The sequence below is a fragment of the Acinonyx jubatus genome, chromosome E4 (genome assembly GCF_027475565.1).
Source record: "Acinonyx jubatus isolate Ajub_Pintada_27869175 chromosome E4, VMU_Ajub_asm_v1.0, whole genome shotgun sequence".
In the NCBI taxonomy this organism is placed as follows: domain Eukaryota; kingdom Metazoa; phylum Chordata; class Mammalia; order Carnivora; family Felidae; genus Acinonyx; species Acinonyx jubatus.
The window spans coordinates 66,958,785-66,978,386 of NC_069395.1; the positions used below are offsets into that span (position 1 = coordinate 66,958,785).

Below are 19,602 nucleotides of genomic sequence, written 5' to 3' on the forward strand. Positions count from 1 at the left end.
GAGGCTGGTGATGGGAGCACATGGGTGTAGCCTTTTTAGTCAGCTCACATCAGGAAGCACAGGCCAAAGGCTGGCTGGCAAACTGGACCAGCGTGGCAGCAGGACCTGGCTAACTTGGGGACATTCACAACGGGGCCCGGGGTCAGGGAGGAAGCAGGGGAAGCAGCATGAACAACCCCAAGCAAATTGCCAATCTCCTTCCTAAGTTCCTAGAATAAAACCTCGTGGTGGCATTCAGGACGATAGCAACAAATACAGAAATGGAAAGGTAAAATTCTGCATAGCTACGTTAGTTTTGAAGAAATCATTGGCTCAGCAAACTTCCGTGAAATATCAGAAATGTCCAAGCAGATTATTCAATAAAGAAGTTTTACAGACTGGGAATGCTGAGTCTGTAACCTACAAACCGTACTTGGGCAGCAGAAGGCACTCTCCTTCAGCGGATATGAGCATTATGACGGCAGGGGGCCCAATTTCTTGCTTCCACAGCAGTAACCGTTTTATATTTTCAAAACATTTCGCAAGATGAGGCTATGGACCAGAAACGAATGTCAGCACCGCTGAGAAATTCTGACCTGGTTGGGAAATAGTATCGCTGAGCGTGGAATGATGACATTACCTGTAGAGACTCTGGATTTCTGCTATTCGCTATGATGTCGAGAAGTTCAGTGTTGCTGAGAAAGTAAAATCTGGGGAAAATCATTCTTTTAGTTTCAAGGTAGTCCTGTCCGGAACCAAAAGAAATAAGAGTTCACAATCTATGATTAATTATGCTAGGACGCACTTCCCCATTCGGGCCTCTGTTTACATGCAAAACCCACAGTATTTAACTTGCAGTGTGCAGACTACCAGTAAAAGGGTGACCCGTGCTTGATCTATGCTTCAATTGCTAAAAACAATTCTTAATAAACAAAACTGAAACAAATGAAAATAAAAGCAAAAGTCCTGCAGGTGAACACACGCACACAGACACCACTCACAAAGCGCTGTGGGCCCCCAGGACCCACCTTTCTGCTGTTGCCCGACCCTGTGGTCCCGTTGAGGACAAGGTCCCTCTGCCGGTGGCCCCCCTGCTAATGGACTGACAGGGATGCCGCTCTCCTGTTTTCTTCATCCCTCCGCCACTCATGACCATTTGCTTCCAGGACTGCTGTGGAGCCCACGCTCCCCAGCCCCTCTCTCCTCCCACTTGCCACTGTACTTCCTGCCCGGCTGGGCACCTGCTCTGTGGCTCCTGTCACTTCCCTGTGTCCCACACCTACGCGTCCAAATGCTGATCGAAGATGTTCACTTGACTGCCCCGTAAGAATTAGATTTCCAACATGTACAGAATTCACTTGTTTCCACGCAAGCCTCCTCCCCCTACTTCCTATCCCTGCGGTGTAATCACTTTCCCCTCCCGTGGCCATGACCCTGGGCCTCTGTCCTCTCTCCTCCACACACCCGCCTGAAGCTCCCGGTCCACCTTCTTTCATCCTGACCATCGTCCTCCCTCAGTCCCCCCAAGACTTCTAGCCTTTTAACTGGTTTCTGTATATGTATTCCCACTGCCCCCGATCTAGACATACTCTGTGCTCCCTTCTACGGACACATTTCTCAATCAAGTCATTTTACTCCCCCAGTCAAAATCCAATGACATTCAAGGCCCTTTGTCATCTGGTCCTGCTTCCCAGAGAATCTCCCCTTTCCCCTCTTGCCCCTTTGCGACCAAGGCATCCTCTGTACCAACCCACTTACAACTCCCGAACGTGCCACACTTGCTCGTGTTCTTCCCCCTGGCCTAGGGTGCTCCTCCCAGCCACCCCCTCCCGGACTCTTTCACCTGGCTAACTCACACACTTCTTCCCAAACCCAGGTGAGTTCTCACTTCCCCCGGGGCAAGGGGTGAATCTCTCTCCTTTCATGTGACCATACCATCCAACCCATCACAGCATATATCACATGCTAGCATTTCTCTACTCTGGTTCCTGTAATAGATCTCGAGTTCTGTAATAGGAGGGGAGAATGTGGGGAGTCCCAGTATGCAGCTGCAGTGCCTGGTATGAAGCAGGTGCTCAATACATGAATAAATGGAAAATCCCTGGTTGGTAATGATGCTTAGTAATAGTCCAAAGATGCGCTAGAAATAATGAGAAGACTTATTTCAGTCCCTACTCAGTAAACTTGCTATCATTAACCAGATCCCTCTGGGAGGGGCCTCAGATCCTGGATTCATATAGCAGAAGGTCTTCCTGGGCAGAGAACTTTCTATAGGCTGAAACTGCCATATGTAGGTATTCTGGAGAGGTCATTCCAACCACTGTGAATTGTGTTCAACAAGGAAAAAGAGATAAAAAACTGGAAAGAGATCTTGGTTTATAAAGTGAATATATTCACCCCAAATCTCAAAAATTAAAACCTGATATTTAAAAAATATGTATGTCTAGATGACAATTTAATGTTCTGGCAAAGGTGTTTTTTGTTTTGTTATTTGAGATAGAGAGAGAGAGAGATGTAGAGAGAACACATGCCAGGGAGGGGGCAGAGGGAGAGAGAAAGAATCTTCAGCATATTCCGCACTAAGCATAGAACCTGACGTGGGGCTCGATCTCACAAATTGTGAGATCAGGACCTGAGCCAAAACCAAGATTCAGATGCTTAATCGACTAAGCCACTTAACCTAGGTGCCCCTGGCAATTTAAATATATGGAATCAATAACTTACTTTATAAAATTATCAAACTAGGACTTCTAGGGATGATGGCAGAGTAGGAGGACCCGGGCTTGCCCCACTACCCAGGTACACCTAGATAACACCCACGTCAGCATATATAACTCAGAAAATGACACAAAGACTGGCAGAACAATCCCCCCCCTCCAACTAAATGTAGAGAAGAGGTCACAGTGGGGAAGAGAGGAAGGGCAGAGAGGTGCTGAGGACCTAAATGGACCTAGGAGTCTGTCTGCAGGAGAGAATGGGTGCAGAGAAGGGAGAGAAACAGAGCCTCTCATGGGGAGCCAGCATGAGAAAAACAAATCCCCATAACATCTGGCTTGGAAATGAGGCGGGTCAAATTTTACAAGTTCTTACAACCAACAGGACTAAAAAATCTAGAATTTTAAAAATCAGTAGCTGTGCTGGAGAGACAGAGATCAGTGAGGGAGTTCTCCAGGAACAAAGTTGCTGGCAGGTACCATTTCCTGCCCTTCCCCCCAGCCTAGATATCCTGACACCTCCCGGAACTAACTTGCTAACGGCAACTCCCCTTACTCGGGTGTGTACAGTCCCCCTCCAGCCAGACCTCAGCTCTAGGTCCCCTCCCACAGCACACCTGCACAGACCATGGTAGCACAGTGCTCCCATCCATGTGCATGCTGCGGATCCACCCTGTCTAATACGCTCGTGACCAGATCCCATCGAAGCAGCACCACAAACCTGGCAGTGTGCGAGCAGCCCAGACAGGGGCCACGCCACTCCACAGTGAGTCCTGCCCTTGGGAAAGGGGAGGATAACATACACACCAGTCTGACCATAGCCCCAGCGGTGGGCTGGAGGCAGACATCGGGTCTGACTACGGCCTCGCCCACCAATAGAAGTTTCTCCGGACCACACAGGGGAAGTGCCCTGCAGTTTGGAGCTACCGCATCTCTAGCAAACTCCTGGTCTGACCCGCTGCGCCCCAGACCGACCCACTAACCGCACAGGGACCGGACCCTGCCCACAACAGGCAGAGCCACTGCAGATGACTGGATGGAAGGTGAACACAGTTCGGCCACAGTAGGACACCCCTGTAGCAACGCACAGAGGGGACACCCTTGAAGCACCATTTTCCGGTGAACAGGGGACACTGCACCGTGGGGTGCTACAGGACCTCGTCTTCCTAAGGCCACTGCTTTAAGTGCGGGAGACGCAGCTGACTTTGCTAACAGAGACACAGACACAGCAGTAGACAAAATGAGGAGACAGAGGAATAGGTTCCAAATGAAAGAACAGAACAAAATCACATCAAGAGAGCTACATGAAAGAAAGATAAGTAATGTGCCTGACAGAATTTAAAGTAACCATCATAAATGACTGGACTTGAGAAGACAGTGGGGCATCTCAGTGAGACACTCAACAAAGATAGAAATCAGAGACGAAGAAGACAACTGAAGTTAAAAATACACGAGAGGGAATACATAGTAGACTAGAGGAAGCAGAAGAATGGATCAGCTACCTAGAGAACAGAGTAATGGAGAGCAATCAAGCTGAACAGAAAAGAGAAAAAAGAATAATAAAAACTGAGAACAGGTTAAGGGAACTCAGAAACACCAGGAAGCACGGTAACATTCACATTATAGGGATCCCATAAAGGGAAGGGAGAGAAGGGGGGCAGAAAATTTATTTGAAGAAATAATAGCTGAAAATTTCCCAAATTTGGGGAAGGAAACAGAAATTCAGATCCAGGAGGCACAGAAAACCCTTAACCAACCAACCCAAAGAGGTCAACACCAAGACACATAGTAATTAAAAAGGCAAAAAGTAGTGATCAAGAGAGAATTTTAAAAGCAGCAAGAGAGAACACATGGGTGGCTCAGTCAATTAAGTGTCCAACTTCAGCTCAGGTCATGATCTTGCCATTTGTGAGTTCAAGCCCTACGATGGGCTTTGGGCTGTCAGCACAGAACTCGCTTCAGATCCTCTATCTCCTTCTCTCTCTGCCCCTCGCCTATATTCTCTCTGTCACTATCTCAGAAATAAGTAAACATTTATAAAAGCAGCAAGAGAAAAGAAAACAGTAACATACAAGGGAAACCCCAAAAGGCTATTAGCTGATTTTTCAGCAGAAACTTTGCAGGCCAGAAGGGAGGGGCATGATATAATCAACGTGCTTAAAGGAAAACACCTGTAGCCAAGAATACTCTATCCAGCAAGGCTATCATTCGGAACAGAAGGAGAGATAAAGAGCTTCCTACACACAAAAAAGTTAAAGGAGTTCATGACCACTAAACCAGCCCTACAAGAAATGATAAAGGGGACTCTGAGTGGAAAGGAAAGACCATAAACAGGAGTAAGAAAAGCAGGAAGGAATCACAAAAGCAGTGAAAATAAGTATATATGTAAAAATCTGTCAAGGGATTCACAAAACAAAAGCCAAGTATGTAAAGTATGACACCATATACATAAAATGTGGAGAGGAGTAAAAATTTAGTACTTTAAAATGGGCTCAGACTTAAGCAACCATCAACTTAGTATAGATTTCTATATGCATAAGATGTTAAATACACACCCAATGGGAACCACAAATCCCAAACCAGTAATAGATATGCAAAAAATAAAGAGAGAAGAATCTAAGTATATCACTAAACAAAGTCAGCAAACCATGAGAGAAAACAGCAAGAGAAGAAAGGAACAGAGAAGAACTACAAAAACAACCACAAAATGAGTAACAGAATGGCAATAAGTACATACCTGTCAATAATTACTCTGAATGGAAACAGACTAAACGCTCCAATTAAAAGACACAGGGTGACAGAATGGATAAAAAAGCAAGACCCATCTTGCCTGCAAGAGACTCATTTCAGACCTAAAGACACCTACAGATTGAAAGTGAAGGGACAGAAAAGCATATATCAAGAAAGTAAGTGAAAAGAAAGTGAGGGTAGCAATACTTATATTGGACAAAGTAGACATTAGCTCGAAGACTGTAACAAGAGACAAAGAAAGACACTATATAATCATAAGGAGAATATTTCAACAAGAAGATAGAACGATTGTAAATATTTATGTACCCAATACGAGAGCACTCAAATACATAAATCAGCCAATAACAAACATTAAGGAAATAATCAACAGTAATACAATGATAGTAGGGGACTTTACCACTCCACTTACATCAATGGATAGATCACCCAAACAGAAAATCAATAAGGAAACAGTGGCTTTGAATGACACACTAGACCACATGAATCTAACATATATTAAGAACATTCCATGCCTGAACAGCAGAATACACATTCTTGTCAACTGCACAGGGAACATTCTCCAGAACAGATCACATGTTAGACCACAAAACAAGTCTCAAAAAATTAACAAAATCAAGGTCGTGCCATGCTTTTCTGACTGCAATGCTACAAAACTAGAAATCAAGCACAAGAAAAGATTTGAAAAGAGCACAAATACGTGGAGGTTAAACACATGCTACTAAACAATGAGTGGGTCAATCAAGAAATCAAAGAGGCAATTAAAAAATACATTGAGATAAATGAAAGGAAAACACAATGGTCCAAAACCTTTGGGATGCAGCAAAAGTGGTTCTAAGAGGGAAGTTTATAGCAATACAGGCCTACCTCAATGAAGAACAAAAATCTCAAATACCTAACCTTACACGTAACGGAGCCACAAAAAGAAGAACAGAACTCAAAATCAGTAGAAGGAAGGAAATAGTAAGGATTGAGCAGAAATAAACAAAACAGAAACTAAAAAACCACAAGAGATCAATGAAAACAAAACCTGGTTCTTTGAAAAGATCAACAAAATTGATAGATCTTTAGCCAGATTCATCCCCCCCACCAAAAAAAGAAGACTCAAATAAAATCAGAAATGAAAAAGAAATAACAAATGACAAGACAGAAATACAGAGGATTATAAGATTATAAGGGAATATTATGAAAAATTATATACCAACAAATTGGACAACCTAGAAGAAATGGATAAATTCCTAGAAACATATAACCTCCCAAAACTGAATCAGAAAGAAACATAAACTTTGAACAGACTGATTATCAGCAATGAAATCGAATCAGTGATTAAAAGCCTCCCAAAAAACCAAAAGTCCAGGACCAGAAGCTTCACAGGTAAATTGTACCAAACGTTTTTTAAAAAGTTAATACGTATTCTTCTCAAACTATTCCAAAAAATAGACAAGGAAAGAAAGCTTCCAAATTCATTCTATGAGGCCAGCATTACCCTGACACCAAAACCACAGAAAGACACTAGAAAAAAAAAAAAAAAAGAGAAATACTGGCCAAACCTCTGATGAACATAGATGTACAAATCCTCAACAAAATACTAGCAAACCGAACCCAACAATACATTAAAATTCATTCATCATGATCAAGTGGAATTTATTCCCAGGATGTTCTCATTACACAGAATGAGAACAAACATTCCTAAAATTTGTATGGAACCACCAAAGACCCTGAGTAGACAAAATGATCGTGAAAAAGAACAAAGCTGGAGGCATCACAATCCCAGATTTCATGGTACTGACGTAAAAATAGACACATCGATCCATGAAATACAACAGAAAACCCAGAAATAAACCCATGATTATATGGTCAATTAATCTTTGATAAAGCAAGAAAGAATATCCAGTGGGAAAAAAATGGCCTCTTGAACAAATGGTGCTGGCAAAACTGGATAGCTACATGCAAAAGAATGAAACTGGACCACTTTCTCACACCATACACAAAAAGAAATTCAAAATGGATTAAAGACCTAAATGTGAGACATGAAAACATTAAAATCCTACAGAAGAACACAGACCTCTTTGCCACTGGCCATAGTAACTTCCTTCTGTATGTCTTTTGAGGCAAGGGAAACAAAAGCAAAAATAAACAAGCGAGACCACACCAAAATACAAAGCTTCTGCACAGTAAAGGAAACAATCAACAAAACTAAAAGGCAACCTACAGAATTGGAGAAGGTATTTCCAAATGACATATTTCATAAAGGGCTAGTATCTGGAATATATAAAGAATTTATATATCCTGATACCAAAAAACCCCAAATAAAAAATGGGCAGAAGACATGAACAGACATTTCTCCAAAGAAGATATACAGATGGCTACCAGACACATGAAAAGGTGCTCAACACCACTCACCATCAGGGAAATGCAAATCAAAACCACCATGAGATATCACCTCATGCCTGTCAGAGTGGCTAAAATCCAAAACACAAGGAACAACAAATGTGGCGAGGATGTGGAGAAAAAGGGATCCTCGGGCACTGTTGGTGGGAATGTAAACTGGCACAGCCATCATGGAAAACAATATGGGGGTTCCTCAAAAAATTAAAAATAGAACTATCATATGATCCTGTAATTCCACTACTGGGTATTTAGCCAAAGAATATGAAAACACTAATTCAAAAGGATACATACACCCCAATGTTTACAACAGCACTATCGTCAATAGCCAAATTATGGAAGCAACCCAAGTGTCCACTGAATGATGAATGGATAAAGAAGATGTGGTGTATATACACAACAGAATATTCCTCAGCCATAAAAAGGAATGAAATCTTGCCATATGCAATGACATGGATTACTCGTAGAGGGTAAAAGGCTACATGAAGTCAGTCAGTCAGAGAAAAACAAATACCATATGATTTTACTCACATGTGTAATTTAAGAAACAACAAATAAACAAAGGGAAAAAAAGAAACAGACACTTAACTCTAGAGAACAACAGGTAGTTACCAGAGGGTAGGTGGGGGGGGGGGGGATGGGTGAAATCAGTGAAGGGGATTAAAGTACACCTATCACGATGAGCACCGTAGGATACAGGAGTCCTGAATCACTATATCGTACACCTGAAACTAGTATTATGCTCCATGTTGACTGTACTGGATTTAAGATCAAATTAAAGGGGCGCCTGGGTGGTTCAGTAGATTGAGCATCTGACTCTTGGTTTCAGCTCAGGTCATGATCTCATGGTTTGTGAGTTTGAGTCCCAAGTTGGCCTCTGTGCCGATGGCTCAGAGTCTGCTTGGGATTCTCTCTCTTCCTCCCTCTCTGGCCCTCCCCTGCTTGAGCTCTCTCTCTCTCTCACTCCTGAAAATAAACTTTAAAAAATATTTTAAAAATTAAAAAAAATAAAACCATCGAACTATTTTCAATTTCAACTTTTGCTGATTTTGTCAATTTGATAACAACAGTAGTGCCAATATAAATAAGTGGCACTCATGAAATACTTTCTCTGTGCCAGCTCTTGTGCTGTAAACGCATTATCTTATTTAACACAAAGCCCCTCAAGGTAGGCACCGCCATTATTCCCAATGTGAAGAGAAGGAAACCTAGGCACCGAAAAATTGGTTTTGTCTCAGGCCATTTAGATCGGTCTATCCACTTTTTTGTTTGACTTGATAGTATTTTCATTAACCCTGTAGTTGGTGAGAGCTGGAAATATCGTGGGCAGCTACAGTACAGAAAATCCACGTTGGGATTCGCTTCCGTCATGCCCTACATTACATTTCGAAGATACAATCATTCCCCACTTTCGGATTGCCGGTGTTACCTCAAGACTTTTCATTATATGTTCAAGATGCAGATTGCAATTCTGCAGAGTTTCAAGGACGCCTGCAGAAATGGTTATTCGCAAAGCATCCAGCTTGTTCTGTATTTTTGACATGATTTCTCTCCACATGGAGATCACTTGAGAGAAGAGTTTTGCTTCCACAGGGAGTTGCCTTTAGGAAGGGAACAAGAGAGAACGTCATCTGTTTAAAAATGTCGTGACATGTTTTATTTTTTGCTGATCATTAACTACAGATATTTTATAGCGTTTATTATATACAGCGACGCACACGTAGGAAATCTGTGACAAACCAGACATCCATCCGTCATTTAACGGGATTATACTTGGTGCGAGTTCCGAGACAGATAAACACAATTCCACATAACGTGAGTAAAAGTGATTTGTGTCCTAGGATGTAGGAAAACAAAGGCTACTGCAATTCTAGAGGAAATGGGATCTTAGAGAGCTGCTTCTCCAAGCAGCTATTTTTGGCACTAGCTTCTCCAAATGTCCCCGAGAGGGCAACTTCGCCTGCAGTTGAGAACCGGTGGCCCACAGCAGCTAGGTGCTCTCGTGCTTCTGTCCAGAGAAGACGCAGGTCCTCATTTCCGATGCCACCAACCCCAGGGCAATACCTGTCAAGCTCTTCCACGAGCCCCCCACCACTATCCCATTCCCCATTTGGGGCGATGGGCCTAGAAACTTCTTCAGCTCAGCAAAAATCCTATCAAGGAGGGGCCTTCACCCTCCCCTCTGTCGGGCACCCTCCTGACTGCAACAGGAGGCTCTGGGGGGACCTCACGGGGAGTTTGGAGAGAGGGGAATGGACTGCATCCTTGTCCCTCACACAGTCTCTGTAAGGAATTCTCCCTGCTAATGAATCTCCCTTCCCCTTCCTCTCTTTCACACTCCCCCCGCCCCCCCCCCCCCCCCCCCCCCCCCGGAATCAGGGCCCACCATCCTTCTCCACTTCTCAAAGGCAGGGCCATGGCAGACGTGTGTTTCCTTTCCTTTAGCACTGGGGTGCAGGAGTCTTCAGCACCCCTTAATTACATGCCCCCTTTTCTCTCATAGCAAAGCCTGGGAAGAACGACGTGGTGACACTCTGAGCCAGAAGTCGTATCTCTCCATCGATTAAGAAGTCTTTAGTAAAGAGGACTACTGAAGTTTGAATTTAAGGCGCTAAGTTGTAATCACAAAGGACACATTCCCCAGGTATGCGGTTTCCCGTGAGAACTACACAGTAACTAGAGCTTGACCCAAGCCCTTTAGAAAGCCATCCTCTGACAAGAAATATACACGTATTACAAAAATGGATATTGTTCTCTGCAACGCAGTACTCAAACCTACACAGTTTTCTTTCGTGAGCCGCTTGAAGCTCTCTCTGCCCCTAAAATAAACTTCGCAATACTTAACCTGATATCCAAGGTCTCCCTTCATCTGCTCTAACACCTTACAAACACGCACTCTGTGATGCCTACTTATTTCAGAACGGCTCCTATGCTAGCTTGTGTGATTTATGGTCAACACTTTAAATTCTGTCTAGACAACACAGATGTCACAAGTTACGCACTCTTAAGACCAGTGACTTTAAAGAGGGACCAAGTAATCTGAATGCCGTGAATAAAAAGAAAAGGGAGAATTTCCCCCAACTGTCTAGGACCTCCATTCTTTCACCTGGTCCAAAGAAACAAACTACCATTCATGTATGTAGACTATTAAAAACATGTGTATTGCTCATATCAACACCACACTAATGTTCTAGAACTAAGTAGACACATGGTATTGTGGTTTAGCGATTACAATGACCTGACATTTCTTACCCAGTCCTTAACAGTTTTATATCTAAAATTGAGAAACAGGACTTTTTTAAAGAGCTGATGCTTGCAAACTTTCATGAAAGAAAAAATAATAATTCAGCACAATTTACTCCTGTGCCCGTGGCAGATTATTTTCGAATGTTCATTGAACAAATGACTTCTCAGGGATTACAGGCAATAAATACCCACCATATGTTTTTTTAACCTCTATATAGCTTTTTTTTTTTTTTTACCTTTGTATTTCCACAGAATGAAAGATTGGTTCCAGATAAAGCCAATTTCTTTGACAATTCATCGATTCCTCAAGAGTAGAAGAGAAGAGAGACAAGTTCTGATCCCACTTTTCCACAAGATCCTGTAAGATAAACACATGCATGGTCACAAAACAAGGTGTATAATATGGCTGCATTTATGTAACCATAAATAGTACGTATTACATTAATGTTACATAAATGCACTCATATTATACACATTGCTTTCTAACTTTTTTGTGTTTTGTTTTTTTGGCTTTTTTTTTTTTTTTTTAACCTAACAGTGTCTTTTAGAGAGGCTTTACATCAGTACTCACAGTTTTTTTTTTATTTAAAAAAAATTTTTTTAACGTTTATTTATTTACTTTGAGAGAAACAGAGAGAGCGCGTGAGCAGAGGAGGGGCAGAGAGAGAGGGAGAAAGTGAGAATCCCAAGCAGGCTCTGAGCTGTCAGTGCAGAGCCCGACGCAGGGCTCAAACTCACAAACTGTGAGATCATGACCCGAGCCGAAATCAAGAGTCAGGGGCTTAACCGACGGAGCCACCCGGCGCCCCGCATTCTTTTAATTAAATATAGTAAGCATTGTGTGGATATCACATCTTTCTTTAGCTAGTATATTTATTAAAGTAAGAGAAAAATGGTTAAAAACCAATTAGTACTAAAATGCTTACAAACCAGGAGACTGGCCCACCCCCTAACGTGGACTCATAAGACGGACCCACGCATAAGTCATTTACTTTTGCTGTGTATATCCATGTTTCCTTCTAAATCCATTTTATATCTCAATACCTTTATTAAGGTATAACTGACTTCAGTAAATGGTGCATTTTTAAATCGCACAATTGAATGTTTTGACATATGTGTTTTTTTAAATATCAAAAATTTCATAGACTAGAAACACTCTGCATTCTTCTGATGGAAAGCATCTGATGAGTTTCACATTTTAAATGTTACTGTGAGCAAACATTACAGTCAGGTTGGCGAGTGAAGCTCCACTGAATACAATGGCTTCTTGTTTACATTTCAAAGTTCTTTTATAGTTGACTTCTGATTTTTAAAATTTATTTAAAACTAAATTCATTTAATTCATTTATGGTCATTGCAAAACTGAGACACAAAAAGAAAGAAAACGTAATTTAAAAAATTTCAAAATCCTAACACCCAGAGACAGCTCCTGATATTTCCTCCCATTTTTCTTTAGTTTATTATATTTTTAAAAATTGTAAAAGTAGCACATCATCTTCATATGATGGAAATAGTACTAAGGTATATTAAGAAAAAGCTTATAATCTTTTCTTTCACACATTGCTGAGGTAACCATTATTAGTAGTTTGCTATGAATCATTTGGTGCTTTCCTCTACACTCAAACAAATATAGACAAAAGATAACTTTAGATTTTTTTAAAACAAATATTGAATTGTACTATATGCATTGTTCTACAATTGTATTTTTGATATTATAGTTACATTTAAATATGTTAATATACGGACCTGTGCATATATCTAAATCATTCTTTTAATTTTCTTTTTTATTTTTTTAAATTTATATCCAAGTTAGCATATCGTGCAATGATTTCAGGAGTAGATTCCTTAGTGCCCCTCCCCCAACCCCTCCCATAACCCTCAGTTTGTTCTCCATATTTATGAGTCTCTTCTGTTTTGTCCCCCTCCCTGTTTTTATATTTTTGTTTCCCTTCCCTTACATTCACCTGTTTTGTCTCTTAAAATCCTCATATAAAGGAAGCCATATGATTTTTGTCTTTCTTTAATTTCGCTTAGCATAATACCCTCCAGTTCCATCCACGTAGTTGCAAATGGCAAGATTTCATTCTTTTTGACTGCCAAGTAATACTCCATTGTGTGTGTGTATATATATATATATATATATATATATATATATATATATATATATATATATATATATATATACACACATATACACACACACCACATCTTTATCCATTCATCCATCGATGGCCATTTGGGCTCTTTCCACACTTTGGCTATTGTTGACAGTGCTGCTATAAACATGGGGGTGCACGTGTCCCTTCGAAACAGCACACCTGTATCCCTTGGATAAATGCCTAGTAGTACAATCGCTGGGTCATAGTGTAGTTCTCTTTTTAGTTTTTTGAGGAACCTCCATACTGTTTTCCAGAGTGGCTGCACCAGCTTGCATTCCCACCAATGCAGGAGAGACCCTCTTTCTCCGCATCCTCACCAACATCTGTTGTTGCCTGAGTTGTTCATGTTAGCCATTCTGACAGGTGTGAGGTGGTACCTCGTTGTGGTTTTGATTTGTATTTCTCTGATGATGAGTGCTGTTGTGCATTTTTTCATGTGTCAGTTGGCCATCTGGACGTCTTCTTTGGAGAAGTGTCTATTCATGTTTTTGCCCACTTCTTCACTGGATTATTTGGTTTTTGGGGGTTGAGTTTGGTAAGTACTTTATAGATTTTGGGTACTAACCCTTTATCTGATATGTCATTTGCAAATATCTTCTCCCATTCTGTCAGTTGCCTTTTAGTTTTGCTGGTTGTTTCTTTCGCCGTGCAGAAGATTTTATTTTGACGAGGTCCCAGTAGTTCACTTTTGCTTTTGTCTCCCTTGCCTCCGGAGACATGTTGAGTAAGAAGTTGCAGCGGTGACATGTGTTTCTAACTGTGAAGCAGTCACCTCACGATAAGGAACATATCCTGACCTTGGAAAGGTTTCCTGTGCCCTGCTGTGATTCCTTCCCCTACACCTGCCTATTCCCATCCCTAAACAAGCTCAGATTGACTTTCTGAAACTACACCCTAGTTTATGTTTTCTAGAATTTTATATAAATGAAGCCATATGATAGGTATTCTTTCTGGTCTGACTTCTTTCACTCAGCATAATTATTTTGAGATTCGCTCATGTTGTTGCATAGATCAGTACTGCATTTCTTTTTCACTGCTGAGTAGTATTCCATGGTATAGATATACGACAATGTGTGTATCATCCACCAAGCGTCCACCCAGGTTGCGTCTGTTTTTCACTAATACAAATAAAGCTGCCGTGAATATTCAGGTGTAAGTCTTTGTATGGACACAACGCTTCCTTCCTTTTGGGTAAATACCTAGGAGTGGAATGGCTGCATCATGTGGTGGGTCTATTTTTTTAACTTTTAAAGAAACCTTTCAAGTGATTATAACATTTTACCTGTTACACGGCAGCGTACGAGAGTTCCCACCAACACTTGGGGTGATCAGTCTTTTTTGTTTTAGTCATTCCATAAGACGTGCAGTGGTGCCTCACTGGGAATCCAACTTTTCCCCAATGAGTAGTGAAGTTAACATCTTTTCACATGTTTATTTTCCCTTCAAATATTTTCTTTGGTGAAGTATCCACTTAAATCTTTTGCCCATTTCTGGTTTTTTTTTTTTTTTTTTGAGAATTCTTTACATATTCTTGAAAGAAGTCCTTTACCAAACATAGGCTTTGCAAATATTTCATTCCAGTCCTGGCTTATATATATTTTTGCCCTAACAGTGTCTTTTGAGGAGCACAAATTTTTAATTTTGATAAAATCCAGTTGATAGATTTTTCCTTCTACTGATCAGTCTTTGGGTGTCACGCTGAAGAAAAGTGCCTAGCCTGAGGTCACAAAAATTTTCTGTTTTCTTCTCAAGGTTTCAAAAATTTCTTCTGATCTTTTAGGTTTATGATCTGCTTCTGAGTTAAAGTTTACATGTGCTACAAGATATGGCTTGAGGGGATGTTAAAAATTTGTTTTGCATGTAACTGTTGGCTTTGTCAGCACCATTTCTAAAAAGACTTCTTTCTGGAAATGTCTTTACACTTTTGTTGAAAATCAGGTGCCTGTGTGTGTGTATGCACGCATAATTTTCTTGTAATCTCTATTCTTTTTTTTTTAGGTTTATTTGATAGTGACACAGAGTGCAAGCAGAGGATGGACAGAGAGAGAGGGAGAGAGACTGAGACAGGCAGAGAGAGAGAGGGAGAAAGAGAATCTCAAGCGGGCTCCGCACTGTCAGGGCAGAGCCTGAGTGGGTCTTGAACCCACAAACCGTGAGATCATGACCTGGGCTGAAATCAAGTGTTGGATTCTTAACCAACTGAGCCCCACCACCACCACCCTGGTGCTCCTGTAATCCCTATTCTGTTCCATTTGTCTATCTTTATGCCAATACAGAGAACTGTTTTGATTAGCTTTACAAGAAGTCTTAGGATCAGGTAGTGTTGATCGTCTAACTTTGTTCTTCTTTTTAAAACTTTAAAGTCACTCATCTTCTTTCCTGTAAAGTCTGATCTGCGGTCAATCCCCGCCAGTGTGCATTTCACCTTCTGACCTGCAGTCAATTCCCTCCCTCCCCCCCCCCCCCCCCCGCCCAGGGTGTGTATTTCACCTAAGGTATTACAGTTTTTATCCACACAAGTGTGACTTTGGTCTCCATGTCTGTATCTGGTGTATATGGTCTTCCACAATCTACTTGTTTCACCGTCCTCGTCTCCAATTCAGACTGCTGCATCAGTTCAGGATCCATTTCCATCAGTAAATTTTCTTCATTACGAATTCTATTTTCTTACTTCTTAAAATGTCTGATAATTTTTGGTTGGATTCAAGACACGGTGATTTTATCATGTGGGTACTGGATACTTTTCCTATGAATATTCCTGAGCTTTGTTCCGAGTGCTGTTAAATTGCTTAGAACCGGTTTCATCATCACGGGTTTTGCTGTTAAGGTGTGTTAGAGCAGCGTTTAACATAAGGCTAACTGCTGTGCCCTTCAAGCGCTCCATCGACCGCTCACGGAATGCGGCTGGTGGACATGGGCACTGCTCCCAGCCCAGTGTGAGTGGTCCCCTCACCCTGACACGTGGTCTTTTCCCGGGTGCCCAGGAGTTTCCTGGAGTTCACGTGCCAGCATCAGCACTTCCACGGGCCCTTGGAGCTGTGCCCCCCTGGCCCTGCAGCCTGCCGGCTCCGGCCGACTTTTTCCTGCAGCACCTCCTCTTTCCAGGCTCTCGCCGGGTCACCCTGCTCACCCCCACGCAAGGCCTGCAAACTCAGGTGGGGGCCACCTCGGCTCTTCTCGTTTGTTTCCCCTCTCCGTGGGGTCCTGTCGTTCGATGCCTGATGTCGCGCCCTGGAAGCACAGTCCGTCTCTTTTCTTCTGTTCTGCTGTGGGTACTTCAGGCGGAAGGTGAATCTGGTCCCTCACCTGGAAGCGGAAGTCAGTGTGCACGCATGTGCGTGCACGCTGGTGTACATGTATGTGCATGTGCAGGTGTGTGTGCACGTGTGTGCGCGCGGGTGTGTGCACACAGGCGTGCTGTTGTTCAGCTTGAGTACGCCCCATCTATCATTCACTACGTTCATTTTACTTTTTATTTATTTATTTTTAATTATTATGTTCATTTATTTTTGAGAGAGAGAGAGAGAGAGAGAGAGGCAGAGTGTGAGTAGGGGAAGGGCAGAGAGAGAGGGAGACACAGAATAGAATCCGAAGCAGGGTCCAGGCTCTGAGCTGTCAGCAAAGAGCCCAACACGGGGCTCGAACTCACAAACCGTGAGATCATGACCTGAGCTGAAGTTGGACGCCTAACCAACTGAGCCACCCAGGCACCCCTTCATTTTACTTTTTAATGAAAGCACCGGGTGCTCTAAATACTCCTTTTCACGGAGCTCTAAGCCAATTGTGACAAGGATTGATTTAGAATTCTTTTTGCTTTTTCTAATTTTAAAATATTTTAGTACATTTCCTATATATTCTTATGGATGCTTTTAAATTCGTTTTTTGTGATAGTTTTGCTGCTGTTGTTGTCTACTTTTTGTTGTTTCTCTGTTGTTCATTTTTTATTTTAATGTCTGTGGTTGGAGAATATGGTTTATATGGTTTATCCCTTTTTTTGCAATTTATTGAGGTTTTTTTTTCCCCTCTAAGGTTCAATTAACTGACATCCTCCCTAAATGCTAGTGTGTTTGCAAATAATATGAACTCCATTTGATGGGTACACATTTCTCTCTGTCACACTACCTATAGTCAATTATGGTACCTTTACTATTAAGGACGTTCATATTATTACATACCTTGTTGAGTTTCCTTAATTCTTTTTTTTTTTTTTTCAATGTTTACTTATTTTTGGGACAGAGAGAGACAGAGCATGAACGGGGGAGGGGCAGAGAGAGAGGGAGACACAGAATGGGAAGCAGGCTCCAGGCTCTGAGCCATCAGCCCAGAGCCTGATGCGGGGCTCGAACCCACGGACCGTGAGATCGTGACCTGGCTGAAGTCGGACGCTTAACCGACTGCGCCACCCAGGCGCCCCAAGTTTCCTTAATTCTTTAAGTGATTCTTGGCCACGTTAGTGGATGTGGGGCTGTGCAGAGAGGGACTATCAGCACCATTGAACCTGAGCTGACCCGATGTTTCAATTCCTAATCATGATGCGTTCTAGCAAACGGCAGGGACACACACAGGTGTGGACACACAGGACTCATCTTAAGAGCAACCGCACAGGAAACAGAAATGAAGCGACTGCGTCAGCAAGCAGAGTCTGCAGGCAGTGGGATTGGCGTGGGCCCCGCCAGAACCACGGATGTTTCCAGTAACAGTGGCACTGCCGGTAAGTCCTGGCTTACGGGGTCCTATTTTTGTATGATTTAAACTTATTTTATTTGCCCAAACTGAAGTTTATGACAACTCTTCATGAACAGTTAATGTTTCCCAAAAAAGTTATTTCTAGTATTCAAAATACTAAATAATCTCATTTCTATATGGGTATATACATGATTTACACAATTCAAAAGGTTGTGAAATGCACAAAATTAAAGTGACAAATAAAACTATAAACAATGACAGTATCTTCCCTTTGCCGTAATATTTACCTTAAAGGGCCCGAGAGAGGAAGACCCTTTAACTGTTGCCAGTGTGACCTGAGACTCTTCCAGCTGAGTGAGTATGTCGTCTATGGACGAAATGATCAGGACGGAGTACGTCTCGGAGTGATGCACAACCAAGTGTAACGGGGTCGTGTTCCACAGATCAATAATCTTAAACAGCGTTTTCTCAAGAATAGCCTCCTTAGTGGCGGAGATTGAGATTTCGTTTATTTCGTTGTGGTGCTGAAACATCTGAAATGAAACATCATTCTTTAATATTCAGCGGATGAAGGATTCCTGATCGCTTACGATGCGGGACTTCCGTGAGTGTGCCCCTCCCAGCCTGACCCTCAGGACAAAGCCCTTCCTAACCATTTCCCATTTCCCATTTCCCACTCTGAGCTCTCAGTGAAGTTTCTAGTCATCGTGTACTTCCTCTAATTGCAGCCCGCGAGAAGGTCAGTGGACACCACCTTCGGTACCCGTGCAGATGGCCCTACCCCCTTCAGCTCTCCCTTCTCTGCACTAACGCCGACGGCCTCACCCCTCCGCGACACACTCTTACTTCTGACAGTAACTCTCGTGATACGACGATCTGAGAGAACGGAATCCGAAAGACCCAGCTTTCCCTGGCTTCCCTTCCCTTCCTTATCTCCATGAGGATAAGTGGCTCGAGCATACATTGGTGGATGGAGCATACGCGTAGGCCTTCTTTCCAGTCCCCACAGACAAGATCCTGATACAAGATCTCACAATCACTGCCACAGAGATACTGGGAGAGCTTTGCACTTCCACATCGGAGAATTAACTCACGGGCTAACTGCTCTTATCCCTCAAAGGATCTCCCGCTGGTCCCACATGTCATCTCCATGGGGTTGAAGAGTGATGCCTGAACGTGTGTTTTGGTAAAACACGACCAGTGTTCATCACCTACCAGAGATGGGCACCACGGTGATGAAATCAGCTGAATGCTTATGGCCTAAACAGAGAGTTTGAGAAGGACGCGTGCCTCTGGATGCAGATTATTCAGCCAAAGGCAGATAGGCAACCATAGGACCATCAAGCTTCTGTGCCGAACAAAGAACCTTGTGCGTCACACTGACATTCTGAAATTGCTAATAATCAACTCCAAACACTGAGAACGTGTAGGGCAAAATCTCAACGAAGTGTACGTATAGCCCTTTCAACGCCTTATGGTCTGAGTCTGGGACCTGACTGACCAATGGTCGGATCTCCCAAGTTAACTTGGTAATATCTAGGAGGCTTCAGATGAGTCTTAGGCCTATCGTTGATTATCTGCCTCTGTGATAAAGCACACGATTTCTAAAGTGAAAAAGATCAACCACGAAGTGACTGTGTTCGTTTTATGGAAACTATCGAGCTCTTCCTCTGAATTTACAT

At 42.4% G+C, this 19,602-nt stretch overlaps 1 protein-coding gene across 6 annotated transcripts in view; it reads right to left on the reverse strand.

Annotated features, from left to right (window-relative positions):
• The window catches only part of DNAH14 (dynein axonemal heavy chain 14), a 324,348-nt gene that overhangs the window by 202,284 nt on the left and 102,462 nt on the right, over window positions 1-19,602 (reverse strand). For all 6 annotated transcript variants that reach the window (XR_008293043.1, XR_008293044.1, XM_053209129.1 and 3 more), the window contains 5 exons: window positions 18,208-18,453; window positions 11,312-11,433; window positions 9,259-9,430; window positions 620-724; window positions 413-531 (listed from right to left, as the gene is read on the reverse strand). Coding sequence is in view for 4 of the 6 variants with exons in the window: in XM_053209129.1 (XP_053065104.1) it covers window positions 413-531; window positions 620-724; window positions 9,259-9,430; window positions 11,312-11,433; window positions 18,208-18,453 (764 nt within the window). In the remaining 2 variants the exon portion in view is untranslated. The remainder of the gene's footprint in view (window positions 1-412; window positions 532-619; window positions 725-9,258; window positions 9,431-11,311; window positions 11,434-18,207; window positions 18,454-19,602) is intronic.